This window comes from Furipterus horrens, unplaced genomic scaffold, assembly GCF_987537825.1.
Source record: "Furipterus horrens unplaced genomic scaffold, mFurHor1.1.pri manual_scaffold_6, whole genome shotgun sequence".
NCBI lineage: Eukaryota > Metazoa > Chordata > Mammalia > Chiroptera > Furipteridae > Furipterus > Furipterus horrens.
In genome coordinates this window covers 3110433-3129739 of record NW_028327176.1, presented here as the reverse complement: position 1 = coordinate 3129739, position 19307 = coordinate 3110433, and the positions used below count along the sequence as shown (strand labels likewise).

Here is a 19307-nt window from a genome sequence, read left to right as displayed (position 1 = left end):
CTCCTGGGACGTTCTCGCCCCCGACCCGCACGGGGCTCGCTCGCTGACCGGAGCTCTCCGCGCCCCTGTCGCCTCTGGGTGGGGCTGCCGCTCACCAGACCCTGGCATTCACCCCACGCCTGCCCCCTCGTTCTGCCGGGCCCTCAGCAGCCCGCGGCGCCTGGCAGAGCTGGCTGTGTGCCCCTGCCCCTCACCCGCGTCCCCGCACTGCCTCCGCCGCTCCGCTCTGGGCCGCACCGGGCGCCCGCGGACCGACCGGCTAACGTGTCTGTTTTCTGTGTCTCACTGAGATGCCGGGAGAGCCGGGCATGAGAGCTGGTGCCGGCGGCTGAGCCCCCAGCCCCGGGTGCGCCGTTCCCAACGAGGAAGTAAAGCGCGTGAATGCGTGGGTGTGGCGTGGGAGCCGGGCCTTTCCCATGATCCCTCACTGCGTGCGTGTTCGTGGCCTCTCCCATGATCCCTCACTGCATGTGTACTCATGGCCTTTCCCATGATCTCTCGCTGCATGTGTGTTCGTGGCCTCTCCCATGATTCCTCACTGCGTGCATGTTCGTAGCCTCTCCCATGATCCCTCACTGCGTGCGTGTTCGTGGCCTTTCCTATGATCCCTCGCTGCATGTGTACTCATGGCCTTTCCCATGATCTCTCGCTGCATGTGTGTTCGTGGCCTCTCCCATGATCTCTCACTGCATGTGTGTTCATGGCCTCTCCCATGATCTCTCACTGCATGTGTACTTGTGGCCTGTTCCATGATCTCTCGCTGCATGTGTGTTCATGGCCTTTCCCATGATTCCTCACTACATGTGTGTTTGTGGCCTTTCCCATGATCTCTCACTGCGTGTGTATTCGTGGATTTTCCCATGATCTCTCACTGCATATTCGTTTGGAGTCAGGTCGGTGGTGTTTATTTGGCTTCAATGGGGTTTGTTGTTTGTGGAGGAAAGAGTACTGTAGACTTTGAGATGACAGAGTTGATAATCAGCAGTCTCCTCGGTCATCACGTAACTTGGGCCCTGGTGGGAAGCTGACCTTTTATCTACCTAGTGGGTGTTGTGCCTGCTTTGCAGAATGAGCACACAGCTGTCAGAGCTTAGCAGTGAGATAATGGAACTGTGAGGAAAGTGATTTTTTAAAAATTCATTCTCTACTGATGTTTCCCTGCAGTTGAGGTTTACCGTGTGGTAGAACTTAAATCCTGTTTTTATTGTTATTTGTAGAGAAAATGAAGGCACATAAATGTTTAACTTTTGCATCCTTTTTTTTTTTGAAATTTCAAGAAGCCTAGAGTCTACTTTCGGGTTTTTCTATCGGGTGGGTATTTTTTTATATTACCTGAAACTATTTCATTAGTGGAAGTATTTACTTTGAACAGCTGGACCCATGTTTCCCCATGTGCCTACCAGAGTGCCGGCGGCGGGGAGCCCTGTGCTTGCACGTGGCCGTCATGCCGCCACGTGGATGGGGCCGCGGCTCTGTCAGGGCCCTGGCCTCACCGGACGAGGTTCTGACGCCATCTGCTTCCCCTCCTCCCCTGCCCCGCAGGGAGACGCAGGCTCTTTCTGATTCACATAAATGTGTCTCGGACGTCCTGGGACCTGGACGTGATTAACTGGTGGAGGCCTCGCCAGACCCAAACTCAGTTAGTGTCAGTAAAGTTGTCAGGGAAATAAACGTGCGTTCTCTCTGTCACCGGGACGGGTGTTTGTGAACAAATGTGCTCTGAAGAGCAGCCTCCTTGACCCAGTGCCTTTGTTCTCGCTGGGAAGCGTTCTCTCCCGTGGGCGGAGGATTGCCCTGCCTTCCCCTTCGCCGTCCTGTCCCCTGGTCCTGCGTGTGTGTGTGCCTGGGATGGGCCGGCCTGTCTGTTCCCCGCTGATTTACTGCTCTGAGCTCTCGTGAATCGTCCTGTCCCTTGCTGAACGCTACCTTGCTAGTCTCTCCCTGGTGACGCGGTCTTCTGTGGTTTACTGTCACAGTCCCTGCCCCGGCCCCCGCTGTCCCCTCCTGCCTCTCCCCCCCACAGACACAGGTGGGACCAGAGGCGGCGGAACTGCCGCTCATTTAAAACCAAAGGGAGCGTTGAGGGCTAGTGATGAGCAGCAAGGGAAGCAAAGGCTGGTGGGATGCTTCTGCAGGCTGTGCGTGTGCCAGGTGCTGGGGGCAAAGGTCAGCTGGGCACAGGCCTGCTGTTCGGTAACTCATGACTTCCGTGGTGACCGGAAGGCAAACAGGTCCTTACAAAACAGCGTCGTAAGTGCTTTCCTGCTCGGATGAGATGGGGGGGGGGGTGTAGAGCAACGTCCAGAAGGAATAATGGGCCTTGACACGTAGGAGACTCGGTTTATTGGGTGTTTGAAAGATATTTATTGAGCACAGATCTCATGCCAGGCCCTGCGCCAGGCGCCGGGGACTCCGTGGTGAAAACCACCACTGTCCTCTGGTGAGCGGAGCGGCCGCGGGAGTGGGCTCCCCGGAGGCAGTGGACAGACATGGGGGTGAAGGCTGGCTGTGTGCTCGTGGGCGGGGCACACACTCGGGAAGCCCAGGCTGGTTGGCGGGGCAGCAGGAGGCCTACATCACCCGCACACGGGACGCGGGGCTGCTTCTCGGTGGTTGGTTTTTCATTGCTGCCTTGTTACCCACACGGGCGACTGTGCGCCTGCTTTTGCCCCGCCCCACGGCACAGCACGTCACCAGGGCCGTGAGATGAAGTTCATACTGATTTTACCAGCTGTTTCAGGGCGACACGGGGATTAGAATTGAGGACCGCAGGGTACTTCGTCATTCACTGGTGACCAAACAGTGAAGGGGTTTAGGCAGAGAAGAAAGGGACTCTTCCCCCAGGGCAACGGGAGTCACAGGGCATTTCTGTGGCCCTCACAGGCATGTCAAGTACCTGGCAAAGCTGCCCGGCGGCCGGGAGTTCAGGGCATCCCAGGACGCGGGGCTGAGGCGGTGTCCTGAGCGGGAATGGTGTGAGCAGGGCGGCTGCCCCAAGGGCCGGGAGGCGCGTCCCCCCTTCCCAGCTGCAGTTTCAGAGCGAACGTCCTCCGTCCTCCAGCAGGGTTTCATGGGGCCGCGCCTTTAGAGACTGAGCTGTCCGTCCTTGGGGTCCTGGCCTGCGCCCCTCGTTGCAGGGGAATGGACGTTTCCCATAGACCCTTGATGGTGTGGCGGGCACTGAAGAGCCACCTCTTCTCGCTGCCTGTTCAGGGGGTTAGGGGACCTGCGGTCCTGTTGGAAGCGGCCACACTTAGGAAGCGGCCCCGGTTCGACAGCCCCCACGGTTCCGTCTCCTGCTGCACAGGACCAATCACGCGTTGGAGGGCCAGCAGTGGTGTTGCGGCTGTGTGGTCAGCGCTGACCCTCGTGCCCCTGTCGCCTGGCCGGTAGTGACGTCAGGTCCTAGAGCCGAACCTCAAGTACCGCGTTTCAGGGACTTTTTGGCAGGGACCAGACGTCTCAGTGGGTCTGGGTGGGAGAAATGTCCTGCAAGGGCTTAAAGACGCTGGTGCCTCGGGCAGGTGGCGGGGCACAGTGACCAGCCTGGTGCCCCCGCTGGGCCGGCCGGGGTCCGAGCCCCCCACCCACGCAACTGCTCCTTCCCGGGGTGCAGGGCTGACCGCACACGCATTCTCCCCCAGGCCCCGTTGGAACCCCAAAGGCAGAAATAAAGAGCTCGTGGCTCGGCATCCTTTGGCACGTGTGTCTGTCTGTAGGCTACTGTAATGAAGGGTAGACACGCATCCCGGTCGTTCTCTTGTGTGCGTGTAAAGTCCTTCCCTCTCGGAGTTCTCCATTCAGTGAGAGATTATAAAATATAGAAAAATAATGCTAATGACTGGTAACATGATTTTAAAGTCTTCTTTTCTTGAGGGTGGGCCCTGGTTTGTGTGCTTTAGGGGCTGTCTCTGGTAGTGGGGTGCGTCTTTAACAGGCCATTGCCCCCCGGGGTCCCCGGCTCCCAGAATAGGGAAGTGGCCCTAGGTCCTTTTTCTCCCCCACCCCCCACTTTGGTCCGCATTTCCTAGCAGCCTCCTTCAGTATTGCCCGTCCTTCCCGACTTAAGGCACAGCCCTGAGGCAGAAGGCTGCAGGTGTCTGAGAAAGTGGGAGCCAGAGCAGGGTGTGTGTGTGTTTGTGTGTGTGTGTGTGTGTGTGTGTGTGTGTGTGTGGCTCTGAGGCCTTCTCAGTCCTGTCCCCTCTGTCCGCCCTGGACCGGGCCCAGTGAGGCTCGTGAGGCAGGACCGGGGGCCTCCTTTCTGCTCCTGTACCCCCCGCCCCCCACAGCAGCCCCTGTGCGCTCTTTGAATCCCCTGGAGGTCTTTTTTATGCTAAATCATTTCAGGATTTTGTCATTGTATGAACAGACTAAACTGTTTTTCCTACATCATAACTGTTACTTTAATTATACTCTTTTAACCTATTTTTTATTTTGTTACAGCCCAATGATGATAATTACCCAGAAGATCACTAGTTTGGCTTATGAAATTCATGACGGTAAGAATTTAGAAATGAACTTTTCATCACTGAAAGAGAACATATTCAGTTAATCTTTTGCTTAAGATAACACCATAACCTTCTGCTCTTTATCAGAGGAAGGAAGGGGATGGATGTAAGGCAGGGGACGATAAATATTGAACTCTGCAAAGTGTTCGATTTTCTTCAATATTTTATCTTAATTTTGCGTTCAATTTAGTGACAAAAACAAAGTAAAATAGTGTGGTTCAGTCATATGACCCACGTTAGTGGCAATTTAGAATATAAAGGAAATAGATATTTGGTGTAAATAAAGTTCTATTAATTCCTACTTCACCTCTGTGTTACATTTTTATTAAAATTAGAATGTTTCCCCCCTGCCCTCTCTCCCTTATACGCACACACACACGTATGTTGTTAGTATGAGGATTTATGGGTTCACATTTTACCTCTCCGGCGAATGGTGGGTTTCAGCTTCTCAGCTGGGTTCAGCCCTGTGTGTATCGCTGTCCTGTGTCCTCTGCTGGGCAAGACCTGCAGCTGTTTTTAAATGTGTGGATTGCATTTTGGCTTCATCCTCCTTTGGTCTTTAAATCAGGTTTAGGATCCAGGAAGCTGATGTGTAGTCATAACGCTGTCACCGTTTGGGGGGAAGGTAAAGGGGTGGAGACGGGAGAGAGCACAGGTCTTGCGGGTCAGGGTCCTGTCGGGGGTGGACGTGACCCCTCCCATGGTGCTGATGTTGCTCGTGTGTGTCATGCATCGTAGAAACATGCTAAGGCCCTTTCACAGTCAGAGCATGGGCCACTAGGCATGCTTGCTTTGGGGGATTTCTTACCTTAATGATCATTTCCTCTAAGGAAGAGTCGGGTCCGCTCTCTGGCGTGTGCTGTCTGTCTTACACAGAGCCGGGCGGGCAGGGCATGCCGGGTGGGCTGAGCCCCACCACGGTCCCGTGACACGGTAGAGCTAGGGCTGCAATGTGCGAGGAAAGAGCCGGTCACTCTGGACGGTGACAGCAGCATTGGGATTATAGCGTGAACGTCAAAGGAGAAAGTGACGCCCGTGTGCATGGGACGAGCGCGATTCTTTGGGGAAGTCACAGCTGACAGAGTGCCTGTCCTTCTTTCTCAGGGATGTTTCGGAAGGAGGAGGAGCTGACCCCGTCGCAGAGGTGTTTAGCTGTGAGGTACGTGTCTTTCAGCTGCGGCCCGCCGGGTCCGCCCTGCCTCTGCGGGGACCCTGTGCTCACGTGGCCGAGGCTCATGGTCGCTGTGGAGGAACTGCCTTCATGGAAGCCGAGCCCTCATCCCCTGCACAGTCCCCACCACCAAGTCCTGCTCGCCCTGGCGGGGCGTCCCTGCTGGGGCTCCCAGAGCGCCTGCCTCTACTGGCGCACAGTGTACATCTCTGTCTGTCACACAGCCCCCGGGCAAGCACCCAGACCTGGGCAGCGTCTGCTCTGCACCGTCCGAACAGCAGAAGAAAGCGGAGTGGGAAGACACCCAGTCTTGCTCATGGGATGCATTTTGAATTTGTTACACCAGTTAAAATTACGGCGCCATTTGTTCCTAGGGACTTAGTGCAAAAACCCAGGCAAACCCTGTTTCTTACTGCAGACGCACTTCAGCAAGTCCCGGTAATGGTTTCTGTGAGATCGGTCTCTAATCTGACCTTGACATGTGCCCCTCTCTGAACCCGGCTGAGCTCTCACTGTTCCCGCGGAGACCCCGCCCCTGCCCGGCGTCCTCTGCCCGGCGTCCTTTGCCATGTCCTCTGCTGTCTTGGCTCCCCAGCCACCTCCTCTCCTGCCCCTCCTCCCTGTGCTGCAGGCAGAGACCCTCTGAGTGCACACTGACGTAGCTCACCCCTTCCCCTGACACAGACCCTCCGGTGGCTCCTTTGAGAGCCGACGATAGACTGAGAAACTTCTGACCAGCGCGCCTTAGCCCCGGGAGGAGCCGTAGCTGCCGCTGCCCCTCACTCGGTCCCCCTAGCCGCACGGACCTCTCGCCCGCCCGTCAGGACACTCCGTCCGTCCTGCATCGCTCCGGCCCCTGGCCTGCTCTTTTCCTTCCTGACGTGTGTGGCTGGCTGACGGGGACACTCATTTCCACTGCTCCTGTCCCCACCCACGCGTAAGCCCCATGGGGACAGAGCCCCGTCTTGTGTGTCATTCCGTCCTCACCACCTACTGAGCGTTGGGACAGTGTCTGGGGGGTGGCGGTGCTGCTGGCACCTAATGAGTAGGACCCAGGGATGCTGCGTGCACAGGACGGTCCCCGCAACAGGGTTATCGTGACGAAATGTCAGTAATGCTGAGGTTGAGAGGCCCTAACCCGGGACAACACATAGCTGCTATCAAATAAATGAGCGAAGGACTGAACCTTTCACTTAATGTCATAAGTAAGTATGTGAATTATACCTGGTTCTCATTTTAACGGCAGATAGCATAGTTGCCTGCTGCAGGCCCTACAGCGACTTGTCGCTCGATGTGACAGCTGAGCCAGAAGTGGCTCCAGCCAGTTCCGTGGTTCAGAGTTATCTCCCGGCCTTGCAGAGGCTGATACATAGTTTAACTTGGTGAGACCGAGCTGCGCTTGGGTGCGCGGGCGTTGTTTTCAGTCTTGAAATAACTGGCCCTGGAAACGGAGCTCTGTTGTCACGGCACAAGGGGCCCTTTGTCCTGCCCACGGCCGGCCGGTCGCAGGGCGCGCCCGCAGCCACAGGGGCAGAGCATGCGTGGCAGCGCGGACGGACGCCACAGCCCTCACCGGCCGGGGGCCCTCCAGAGAAAGCGCTGACGGCTCAGAACACTGTGAAATACAGAAAAATGACTCGGAGGAAACCTAGGGAGGACTCTGCTTAAGTGGGGACGCAGGCGGCGCCCGGCGGCCCGGAGGCGCTGTCTTCTCTCAGCGTTTTTTATAAGGGTGCGTGTCCGAGGGGTCCTGACCCCCTCTCTTGGCCGCACAGCATGTTGCTGTGTCTTTAGGAGACAGCTTCTGGCATCAGGGAGGAAGGAGGCTGGTGGCGTGTCCCAGAGGCCTGCGCGCTGGGCCCCGGGGTCGCGCTTCCGCCCGGGGTGGTTGGCATCAGTGCCCAGCACACCTGACGAGTGGGGCTTGTTTTAAAAATTAAAAACCTCCACTCCTAATTCGTTTACATGATAACGCAGCTAGTCCACACAGGCCCCTGTGTTATAACCAGTTTCCACCTGGCTGCCTGCCTGAGAACGAGGTGCTCGGTAGCCGTCAGATGTCCTGTGCCCTTTGGACTGACCTCACAGCAGTTGCATCAAACGCGCTGTGAGACCCCCGACTCCCTCTCCCGCTCCCACCGCACGCGCAGTCCATCCGCAGACCCCACGCGGCGCTGAGGGCACGTGTGCAGGTGCCGCCGCTCTGGGCCTCCCGCCGGGTCGTGCTCCGCCCCTGCCCCGTCCACACAGCCCACTGCCGCTGTTTTCACATTCAGAATCAAACCCCAAGTTCCCACCGCGGCTCGTGAGACAGCCCCCTTCTTTGCCCGGCTCAGTCTGCTCCTGCCCCCCCGGCCTCCCTGCTGCGCGTGCCCCGCCCCAGAGGTTTGCCCGCGCTGGTCCCCCTGCCAGGAGCCCCGGCCCGGGGTTTGCACGTGGCTCCTTCTCGCTTCCTTCTCTGCTCCACGTCGCCGTCTCGGAGAGGCCTCCTCCGGCTTCCTGCCTCTGCAGTAAAATAGCCCCTTTTCTTTGGAGTGCTTAGCGTCCCTGGACGTATTACATTTTTTCTGACGTTTTCTGCAAGTGTCGTGTAAGCCCTGTGAGGGCAGGCCCTCCCGGCGTCCAGTCTGTGCCCGCTGGTGCGTGCGAGCTCCTGGCGGGTGCACACGCGTTCGTGAAACGCGCGCGCGACCGACGGGGAGGAGGCGGTGCTGCCCCTTGTCTGGCCGGGTCCGGTCCCGCGGGAGGAGTTCCGCAGAAGGCCTCCGTGCGCTCCCGGAGACCTGGGGGGGTGCCGCTTTGTCAGGGCCGCCCTGACCTTCCCAGGCCTTTCCTGTGTGGGTGCGAAGGGGAAGGGAAGCTTGTTTTGCTCTGGAGATGGCAGGAGCAGCGAGGAGAAGGTGGCCGTTGCCGTTCAGCCTCCCGAACGGTTCTGCGTGCCCTCACGCGCCGCTGTCCTGTCCTCGCAGGCGCATGCCGAGCCTCCTGGAGTACCTCAGCTACAACTGTAACTTCATGGGCATCCTGGCCGGCCCGCTCTGCTCCTACAAGGACTACATCGCCTTCATCGAGGGCAGAGCCTACCACGGGGCGCAGGCGGGCGGAAACGGCAAAGAGGAGGCGCGCTGTGCCAGGGCGGAGCCATCCCCCAGCGTAAGCACAAGGGCGCGGTCGTCCTGGTCCCGTAAAGACGCCTGTGCTTTCGGGTTTGAACCTGCCCACCTGTTTCTTTAGAATGTTTTGCAATCGAGACGACTTGTAGTAAGTACCTAGCAGTGATGCTCAGGAGATGCACCGTCGGGACAGAACAACGACGGGCAATCGGGGACCTGGGCCGGGCGGGGTCCTTCCTGAGAGTCAGGCTTTGTAGCTCTGATCTTCCAGGCTTTTCCTACCTAGACTTTGTGTTCCAGCAAATTCCAGGTGTTCTCTCTTCCTGCGTTCTCCTCCCCTCCTCCTCGCCTGCTGAGATCTTCCTCCTCCTTTAAGGCCTACTTCAAATAGCACCTTTTTCATAAAACCTTTTCCGATCCCAGCAGCAGAAAGACAGCAGCTAACACTCCCCCGTGCCGGGCGCTGCCGTACGGGCCCTCGCAGTCCCCAGCGCGCGTGGGGGGCTTCTGAGCCTGCGCTCTGATCCCCCCGCTTAGCAGACGGGGAGGCGGACGCAGAGGCTGCGGCTGCCGTGGGAGGACAGGAGGGCGCACCCCAGCCGCCGGGCCGCCCCCTGAGCCGTCCCCGCTCCCTCTGAGCTCCGGGGCGCCTGGGACCGCCCAGGTGCGGCCTCGTCGGGCGCGGCCGGGGGGCTTTGTGTGGCACGGTGTCTGCGAGGTCGGCCTGGGAGAACCTGAAGGCCTCACAGGAAGGTTAACCCAAAAGCCTGTGAGACGGCACGGGTGCCTCTCCAGGACGTGGGCTTGGGGCGCAGGACCAGCCTCCTCTCCAGGCTGTCGTAGACAGAGGGGGGCCACGGGCTGTGTGTTTGTCAGTAAGAGCTCTGCCCGCTCTTCTGCCGTGTGGCTCACGGTGCTGAGACCGAAAAGGCGCTTCCGTCTCATCCTGCGTGCTCACTGAAGAGTTCCGGGTTGTCCCGGGGTGCATTTCCTTTTTTTTTTTTTTTTAATTTTATTTTTTGTTATTCAATTACAGTTGTCCCATTTTTCCCCCATTGCTCCCCCCTCCCAGCCCATCCCTTCTCCACAATCATATCCCTCCCGGTTGTCCATGTCCATGAGTCATTCATACACGTTCCTTGACCTGACCCTTCCCTTACTTATCCTCCTTCTCTCCCCACCCCCCCACCCCCCCGGGGTGCATTTCCGACTTGGGCTCGCTCAGATCTCTCCCTTGACCGCCTGTGTCCCCAGGCCGACCGCCGGCCTCACGGCTACACGCGAGTGAAGGGAGGGATGGACAGGCGGGTGGGCGGAGCGCACGAAGGCCTGTCTCCCTCTTCCAGGCGGCGGTGGTTCAGAAGCTCCTGGTCTGTGGCCTGTCCTTGATGGTCCACCTGACCGTCTCGGGCTCTTTCCCGGTGGAGCACAACATCGACGAGCACTTCCGGGCCACAGCCTCGTGGCCGACAAAGGTCATCTACCTGTACGCGTCTCTGTTGGCTGCCAGACCCAAATACTACTTTGCGTGGACGTTAGGTGAGTAACCCGGGACCGTGTCTTGCCCTGTATACAGCTGCGAGCGCGCCCTCCTGAGGGCATCTAGTTGTGGACCAGTGAGGAAAACCAGGGTCACCGATGGAGGAGCAGCAGACCTCAGAGCTCATGCCCAAAACGTGAGGATCTATCCTGAAAAGTGTTAGGGTAGCCTGAAAACTGGATCTAGGCCAAGTGTACTAGGTTAAAGCGAGAATAAAGGTCGTATACGCGTATGTGATAACACACCCATTCTGGGGAAAGATGCTAGGTCGTTACCTAGCTTATTGGTCCTTCTCTGTTTCACTCCGTTTACCACAGCTGACGCTATTAACAATGCTGCCGGCTTCGGTTTCAGAGGGTATGACAAGGACGGAGACGCGCGTTGGGACTTAATTTCCAATCTGAGGATTCAGCAGATAGAGGTTAGTAAGTTTCTGAGCGTGGGTTCCTGTCTGCCCCTGAAGTGCCACCGTTCACTGTCACGGGCTATGATGTAACGCCCAAGGGTGGAACTGAAGGATTTTTAATAATCCTGCTCATCCTGCTGTTGAACCAGTGTTGACTGGTTGCTAACCGTGTGCCAGGCCCCGGGGACCCAGGGACAAAGACAGGGACGCCCCGGACTCCCGTGGGGCTTTGATCTGGGGCTGGTTCGAGGGATGCAGAGCGACAGGTGACGATCAGGCGGGTGTCAGGTGTGCACATCGTTGCAGGGCGGGGGTCTGCCTCCTACGCCCACGGGTCCTGAAGGGACGGTGTCGTCAGCTGGCTGATAGGAGGGAGATGATCGGGGCCCCCCAGGAAGAGGGGAGCCATCGGCCTGGGGGCGGGTCCTTCTCGCCGGCTCCCGGTGTAGGGCGTGGTGGCCAGGGGGCTGGGGCGGAGGCTGGTCAGGCGCACCCCCAAGGGCGTGTGGAGAGAGCCGGAGCGTTGGGTCGGGTTATAGGCCAGACGCACGTGTGAACTGTGCCTTCCGGGGCTGGTGCCTGGGTCCTCGCCGCTGAAGAAACTGAGGCGCGTGTTTAAACAGGGACATTTGAATACAAAATGGGCACTGGTCGAGGCTGAGAGGTTATTGCTAATTTTGTTGTATCTGATCATGGTTTTTAAAAGGTCCTTCTGTATATAAAGGGCAGAAATCTGGACAATACACAGGTGAAGTAAGATGTCTTGCATTTTACTGTGAAATGCTCTTAATGTCAGTGATAACAGTGGAGAGGGGAAGGGAAGAGTGGATAATTGTGGTGAAGATATGGCAGCGTTTCTGACCTTTCGTTCATTATTGTGCCGTAAGGAGCCCTCTGAGCCTTTTTATCAAACCCCCAAGGAAACTTGTGTATCACAGATGCACAGTGTATCCACTTATGCCCTGTATGTGTGTGTGGCTGTGTGTGCTTCAGACATGAAAAGAGCAAGGTTTTTGGCTTCCCAAGGACCGGTTTTCAGCCCCCGTGGGGTCGGATCGCCCCTGTCGAGAAGGCGGGGCCCAAGGAAACGTGAAGGAAAAAGGTGGCGTTGGTTTCCGCGGCGGGCCTGGGCCTCAGTGTCGAACGCCTGCTGAGGTGTCCGCTAAGACAGGGACCTACAAGTGCCGCCAGCTCCAGTGACGTGGAGTTGGGTGACTTTGGTAACGGTTTCGAGGGAGGACTAGGCGTGAGGGCCAGACCGTGCACCTCTCAGGGGGCTCTGAGCCATAAAGGGAAGGAGGAGGGAGACGCAGTGACACCCAAGGGACGGGTGATTGAAGGAGTTTAGTTTGTGTGAAAGTGGAGCGATCGAAGCATGTTTACCACCAGGAGTGTGTCCGACGAGGGAGACAGACCTACTGCTACGAGGGGTCCCCGAGACGGCGGGGGGCGTGGCGCAGAGGACAGGCAGGCAGGGGACCCTGCGGAGGAGGGACCGCTTCCGCTCTGCAAAGTCGGCTTGGGAGGAAGGGCTGAGACTGCGCGCAGCTGCACGTGCAGCTGGAACCGTGAGATGGTGGCGTCGGATGGCTTCTGTCGTGTCTGTGGCAGGGACCCAGGCCCCGCGGTGAGGGGCGGAGACGCGAGAGCGGGCAGCTCCTGCAGGGTCCGATGGGCCCTGCGAAGTGGCTGACGTTTACCCGGTTTGACTTACCAAATACAGACGGTGTCGGACGGTTCAGTGCAGTGGCCGTTTTCGAGCAGAGGGGAATGAACCGTCCGGGGGGACAGGGCGTGTCGGTAGGTTGAGGGCCCGCGGGAGTCGGGAGCCAGGAGCGGATGACAGTCGTCTCGAAGGTTGTGTGGCCTTCTGCACCCAGCGGCCAGGTGCTCTGAGCACTGCGGTTGGCCTGGGGTTAGGACCCTGCCAGGTGGGCGAGTGAAAGGGAAAAGGACGGCCCCCAGGACGTGGACAAGGGGGGTACAGGGTGGGCTCGGCAGCTGGGGGCCTGAGCACGTGTGGCTTGCGGACGTCCAGCCCCCGCGGAAGAGCCACGGGCCCCCTGGTCAGGAGTGGTCGTGGGGCGGTCCCATGAGCCCCCCTGTAAATGGTACCAGGCACGAGAAAAGGGAGGTAACTGTTCCCCCCGTGGAGGTGCCCCTGGCAAACAGGCTCCTGGGAGGGCAGGACGCGGCCTTATTAGCAAAGCACCTTTCCGGGGAGAGCTCCCTAGTCCGCCATCATTGTCAAGTTAATTTATTTTCAGCACAATAAAGCATTATTACTTATATTTAAAACTTCATTATTTTGTTGGGCAAAGAGAAACGTTCCTTTGTTTTTCAGATGTCAACAAGTTTCAAGATGTTTCTTGATAACTGGAACATTCAGACAGCTCTTTGGCTTAAACGGTACGTTCCTTCGCGAACAACCTTCAGCCGACCTTGGCAGCTCATAATTAGGTCGGGCTTCCCCGAGTTCAGAGTCATGCTTAAATTAGCATGTGATGAGTGACACGGTGGCCTTGGTGCCCACCAGGAAACACCGCTTGCGCCCTCCAAGGCCGGGTCATGAAGGCAGCTGCCGCCAGCCCGGGAGCCTCTGCCGAGGCCAGCCCAGTGCCCCCGGCCCTCGCTCACTGGGGACGCGGCCGGCACGCCGGTGACCGCGCTGCCACGGCCCCTGTGCGCTGGGTCTCCAGGGCACGGCCAGCTGTGACGTAGCTCAGCTCAGCGGGTCGTGACCGTTAGCGCAGGACACAGAGGCGAGTGGGAAAGGCCCGGCCTCTGCAGAGCCTGGTCTCATTCACGACACGGCAGGAAGGGCTGCACGCGCTCTTCCCTGTGGCGAGAAGAGGAGAGAGGGAGCAGGGCGTGGGGGCAGGGCGTGGGGACGCGCCCCGACGTGGACGACTGGCAGGAGCTGCCGCGGGGGCACCGGGAGGGGCAGGCAGCCAGGCGCAGGGGCCGTCCCGGGAGACCAAGTCGGGAAATTGCTCAGAAACGGCCAGCGGAGCCGCCTCGCTGTCCCAGGGGGCGCGCGTCATGTCCCTGTCATCATTGGCCCTGGGGCCTCCTTTGTCCAGTCCTTGGCTTGGGCCGGGGCGACACCCCTGTCCCAGGGTGTTGTCACCCCATTGCCCTGCAGGCTCCCCGTGGCTGCTGCCAGCAGCTCATCTGCTGTGTTAGTGGTGTGGTTGTCAGATTTTAAACGTGATGCCTTAGGGAAACCTTATTGTCCCCCGAGTCCTCCGGCTGTTACAGGACAGCTGTAGGCTCAGCACGGCCTCCCTGCCGGGAAGAGTAGTGTAGGAGACCAGCTGAAAGGCCTTCAGGTCACTAACGAAAATAATAAAGCAGTGTAAAATAAAAATAGCTTTCTTCGCAGCTGCAGGTCTTTGGGGGTAACTGGTAGAGACTCCCCAACACCAGCGATGGTCATTTAGCTGTTACATAGACCAGTGAGAAGATGGGGCTTCATTTATTTTTCTAAACTCAACCCTCAGCAGCTGTCGCGTCCCTGAGCTCACAGACGACGTTGCGGCCTGAGGCAGCTGGGACTGTCTCCTGGGTCCGCAGAGTCCCCTCGGCAATAACCGAGCTGCCGTGGGCTTTGTATGGCTCATCACATGCTCACGCGGGCCGCCTTCCCCTGTTCCAGGGTGTGTTACGAGCGAGCCACCGTGAGCCCCACCATCCAGACGTTCGTCCTGTCTGCCATCTGGCACGGGGTGTACCCGGGCTACTACCTGACGTTCCTGACCGGGGTGCTGATGACGCTGGCGGCGCGAGCTGTAAGTACCAGCGGCGGCCCCACGCGCTGCTCCTTGTCGTCAGGGTTTTTTTAAGGAGAGCTGAGGGCTGAGTTATGTAGACGATCAGTCCGGTGGGTTTATTTTAGGAGCGTCTCCTGAGAGCTGTGACCTTTGAGTCCTGGCTTAGGTGAGGAGCGGGGTCCGCCCAGGCCTAGGCAAGGTGGGCGGCGGTCCCAGGGGACAGACACCGTGCGAAGCGGGGCGCGGCTCTTGAGAACATTTGCTTGGTTGGGGCCTGGAGTAACATCCTGGGCAACAGTTGAGCAAACAGGTTGGTGACAGGGGTGGGGAGAGAAGAGGGGCTCTTCAGTGTAAGTCCCTGAAAGTCAATCAGAGGCAGAGCCGTGACGAAAGCGGTGTTGGGGCAATCTTACCTGTCACGTCCAGGTAGGGTGGCTTCATTCACCAAACCAGCAGATACTGCTGTCCTCGCGGGGGCGGTACCATGGAGTGTGGGAGAGAAACATCAGGAAGGATTAACTAAGCCTAAGGGCTGTACCTGCAGGTGGTTTGTGGTCTCGTTAGGGGCACGGGCATGTGTGTACATGGCCCCCAGGCCCACACGATAGATTCTGTGGGCTTAATAGGTAGTATCTTAGGTGTTTGGAGGCGGAAGAAGTCCCTTTGGCCTCGTTTCCTAGAGGGGACCTCACGAGGAAAGCGTGGTTGGTGATGGGCTTTGAAAGATGCAAGTTCTTCCAATAGTGAGTGCAGTGGAGGGAGAAAAGGACATTGTAGGCACGGAAGTGGCATCAGCAGAACTAGGTTTGGGCACGACAGGCACATGTGGCTGAGGCAGAAAGGCCACGTGTGCATGAGTAAGGGACAGTCTGCAGAGGTGAAGGGCAGGCTGGGAGAAGCAGGGCAGGAGCAGGAGAGAGAAGACGCCAGGTGGGCAAAAGCCCCGTCCTCCTCCTGTCCGCACGTCAGGGAGCCAGGTGGGGTCTGCAGTCTCGGGCATGGAACCCCGAGAGCCGGGGCTCAGGGTGCAGTTGCCGTTGGTGACACAGGGGACAGCGTGGGAGCCGCGGGGAGCGGGGCAGCGAGGGCCGGGCTCTGCGGGAGCGCCACTTGCCACGCAGCCCTGGCCCTCACACGGACTCACGTGGGGTTCCGTCGCGGGGCCACGTCTCACCGGTGCCCCTAGTGGACAGGAGAAGCGGCGAAGGCGACAGAACGGAGAAAAGAATGTCTGGTGAGGTTTCCCCGTTTCACCACTGAAGCGCTCTAGAGGCTGAAAGCATTGAAGCGGCGGCCGGTAGAAAACTGCGTTTTTGGAGAAGCCCTTCCCAGCTCGCGCTGACGCGGAAACAGCGGGCGTAGCTGTCGCCTGTCTCAGCAGCGCCCGGGGTGGGGTCCGTCTGCCGCCAGCGCGGAGGGCGGAGAAGAGGCCTCTCGTTGGGGCGTCACCGGGGCGAACACCGTTAGCACGATGAGCAGATGGAAAATGGCCTTAAGGAGCTCGGGGCGATGTTATTTTTAACTTTTATGAAATTTTTAATTTTAAGTCAACTTCAAATCTACGGAAAAGTGGCGAAGCCTCCTCTGTGCCTTTCCCAGACTCACACGTGTGTCCCGTGTGCTCCCGCACGCGCTCTTCGTAGTCGTCCCCATACATGTATTTGTTATGGACCCGCCGCCCGGGGGGCGCCGCCCTGTGAGACCCCAGCGGCGCGGCCGAGGGCAGTCCCCCCGCGTCCGAGGCCCCGACAGGCAGTGTGCTTTCGTGAGCAGCCTTCAAGAGGAGCAGCTGTTTTTGTTTCTCTCTTCAGATGAGAAGTAACTTCAGACATTATTTCCTCGGATCGCCCCAGCTGAAGTGCTTGTACGACGCTGTCACGTGGGTGGTCACGCAGGTGGCAGTGAGCTACACCGTCGTGCCCTTTGTGCTGCTCTCGGTGGAGCCGTCCTTCACGTTCTACAGGTGAGCGTCCCCCGCCTGCGCTGGCAGGGGCCCGGCTGCGGCTCTCGGCGGCGGCTCCTCGCTGCCGGGCGCCGGGGAGAAACCGTCCTAGCGCCGCCTTTCCCGCAGCTAAGTGCGTTACCAGGTACTTTCTGGTCTGAAGACGGGGGGTCTGCGGGTTCTTTACAGAGGGGTTTCGCCACTTGGGCCTCAGACGTATCAGCCGGCTAACCAGCCTCTCAGAGGCCTCACCAGAAAGCGTGGCTTTCTTTACGGGGCGTTATTACTTCTCTTAATTTCCCTGATCAAAAGAACATAAATTAGTACATTTCATTTACCGGTTTCTGTTTCACTCTGTCTCCTGCTTCAGCGGTGCCTCGTTACCTCTATCATATGGAAATTATTGTCTGAATTTCATATTTTATCTGACTCCTCTGTTTCCCCCATATTAGTGACGTTTGAGATCAAAATCTTCATTCTTTCACACATTCTTCATTATGTGAGCATTGAGAATGACAGCAGCAGAATGTGGGGTCAGACGCGGTTGAGCTGAATATGACAGCAATCACCCAGGAAGATGCTCAGTAACTCCTGCGAAAATGCCATTGTAATGAAACTGTTACATTCTTTAATGGGATGGAGCGAGCTGTTGGTTGAATTTTCACCCAGTATTTTTGCTCCACTCACTTGAAATTACAGCCGTAGAGGCATCTTAGGTCATATTAGGCTTATATTTAATTTGAGGAATGAAATTTCTAATAATAGTTTAATAATGTGGCATTTCTCTGTTTCGTGACGGTAACCAGCAAGAAGCAGCACCGCTTACCTGTTACTTCATTAGCGTACGTGTCACTGAATGAGGGCCAGTAAGGAGGACACCCCAGAGCAGCCGAGACCTCGGCTGTCCCTGCATTGCTTTTTTGCTCGGTATTTGGTTCTGCGTGTTGGTGAGATTACTTGCAGATCTTGGCAGCTCCTCATAAGGGCCTTTTTGTCTCTGTCTAGTGAGCCGTGGCCTTCTGACCTTACAAAGGAATGTAACATGATAACAAGTCCCATGCTTACAATCGGCCAGGGCTTATCCAGAACTTCATACACACCCACGGAAACACGCTGTGGAGTTTCATCTCGGGGGAGGGGGGTGGGTAAGAGAATAACGCAGTAAATAGACACATCGTGGGGGGGCGTGGGGCATTTTGATGGCAGTGTCGTTATTAAGGACTGTTAAACTTTAATGAAGTGTTTTTTCCTTTTAGCTCCTGGTATTACTGCCTTCACATCGCTGGTATCTTAGTGTTACTGGTGTTACCTGTGAAAAAAACTCCAAGAGGAAAGAACACACATGAAAACGTGCAGCTGTCACCGTCCAAACAGTTCGATGAGACAGAGAATTCTTTGGGACAGAAGAGTTTTTCCGTAACAAACAGTGTTTGCAATCAGAATCAAGAAACAGCCTCCAGACAGTCATCATTAAAGCAATGATGGGGAAGACACTCAGTGGCTGTTTTTTGTGAGTTAACAGAAACCAATCTTAGCACCTTCTCAAGGGTTTGGGTTTGTTTGGAAAGAGAGGAAGCTGGGGGGAATCAGACAGTTGTCGATAGGACTCGCCTGTGCTCCGACCGGACGAGGAGTGGACAAGCCCACCCCTGCCCTGTCCCCGTGGGCCACGCCTTATACAGAATAATTCCGTGATTTCAGCGGGCTGGGACCTCAGCACACGGCCGGCCTCAGGGTCCCGGGGGGGCCTGTGGCTGACTGTCCGTCGTGTGCCCCGAGGCGCTGAAGAAGTGGACAAGGATCATGTCGGTCTGGGTGACGGAGAGAAATGAACTTTTCCAAATGACGGTCTTGCCTTAAACCTCTGTTTCCTAAACTATTGCTCCTAAGTGGCATTTTCGAGTGTGATCTTGTGAGGACTGTTTCAATATTTGATGTTTTATGCTATGAAGGAATTCTGGGGAGATTCAAAACAGGATATTTAAGATGGTGGATAGTTTAAAAATGCAATAAACATCTCAGTATTTGAAGGGTTTTCGTAAAGTATCTCAAATGACCTGCAGTGGGTAGCGAATCTGGAGGCAGTATGGACGCCAAATTATGGGTAGCTTACGTTCCTGGAGAGTTTAATTACCTGGGTCAGTCAGAGAGCCCTCACGGAGGAATTTCTTAAGCATAATTAAAGATTGGGAATGTGATATTTCAAGCTCATATTCTTACAGAAGCGAGAGATGGTGACGAAGGCAGGCAGGCAGGCGTGACGGAGGCGCTCTGTGGCCGGGGCGGGGCCGGCGGGGTGGGAAGAGGCGCGGACGCCCGGGGCAGGGCCCGGCTGCTCAGCAAAGTGCTTTCACCCCCTATTTATCTGAGGTGTTGTGATATGTAAGATGCAAAAGTTTAATAACTTTTTAATACTTTGGATCTTAAATGAAATTTATCAAGCGTAACTTATCTAGAACCCTAAAAGGATTATGAAGATAATAGTGGTAGATTTCTTCAAGGTTTTGGAAGAGAAATCACTGGGTAAGGCTATTGTCTGGCCATTTACTCTCATCCCGGACAGTTTAATTCATAGCTGGGAAAGTTCCAGGGAAATGAAAACCTAATGTCATTCGGTCTGAACCACATTTTTATAGAATATTTAGTTTCCAAACTCTAACTTCTCACATTAAAATTTTGCTGTTAACTCTTGTTAATGAGTTTTCGATTCTGTAAGTAGAAAAAATGTGCTTTTTTAAATCTTATGGGCCATCTTCACGGTAAGGCAATCGCCTCGACCCTGCGGTGTCTCCTGAACCCCACAGTCTCGGGGTGCTGCAGGAGCGCACGGACATCAGGGTGACGGGCAGGCCTG

General features: G+C 56.8%; 1 protein-coding gene across 2 annotated transcripts in view; it reads left to right on the top strand.

Moving 5' to 3' along the window:
• Positions 1–18483, top strand: part of MBOAT2 (membrane bound glycerophospholipid O-acyltransferase 2) — a 65437-nt gene extending 46954 nt beyond the window's left edge. For both annotated transcript variants that reach the window (XM_090280883.1, XM_090280882.1), the window contains 9 exons: positions 4444–4499; positions 5613–5667; positions 8649–8832; positions 10139–10331; positions 10650–10753; positions 13083–13147; positions 14397–14529; positions 16323–16474; positions 17710–18483. In XM_090280883.1, the coding sequence (XP_090137009.1) occupies positions 4444–4499; positions 5613–5667; positions 8649–8832; positions 10139–10331; positions 10650–10753; positions 13083–13147; positions 14397–14529; positions 16323–16474; positions 17710–17935 (1168 nt within the window). In that variant the 3' untranslated portion in view covers positions 17936–18483. The remainder of the gene's footprint in view (positions 1–4443; positions 4500–5612; positions 5668–8648; positions 8833–10138; positions 10332–10649; positions 10754–13082; positions 13148–14396; positions 14530–16322; positions 16475–17709) is intronic.
• The last annotated feature ends 824 nt before the right edge of the window (positions 18484–19307 follow it).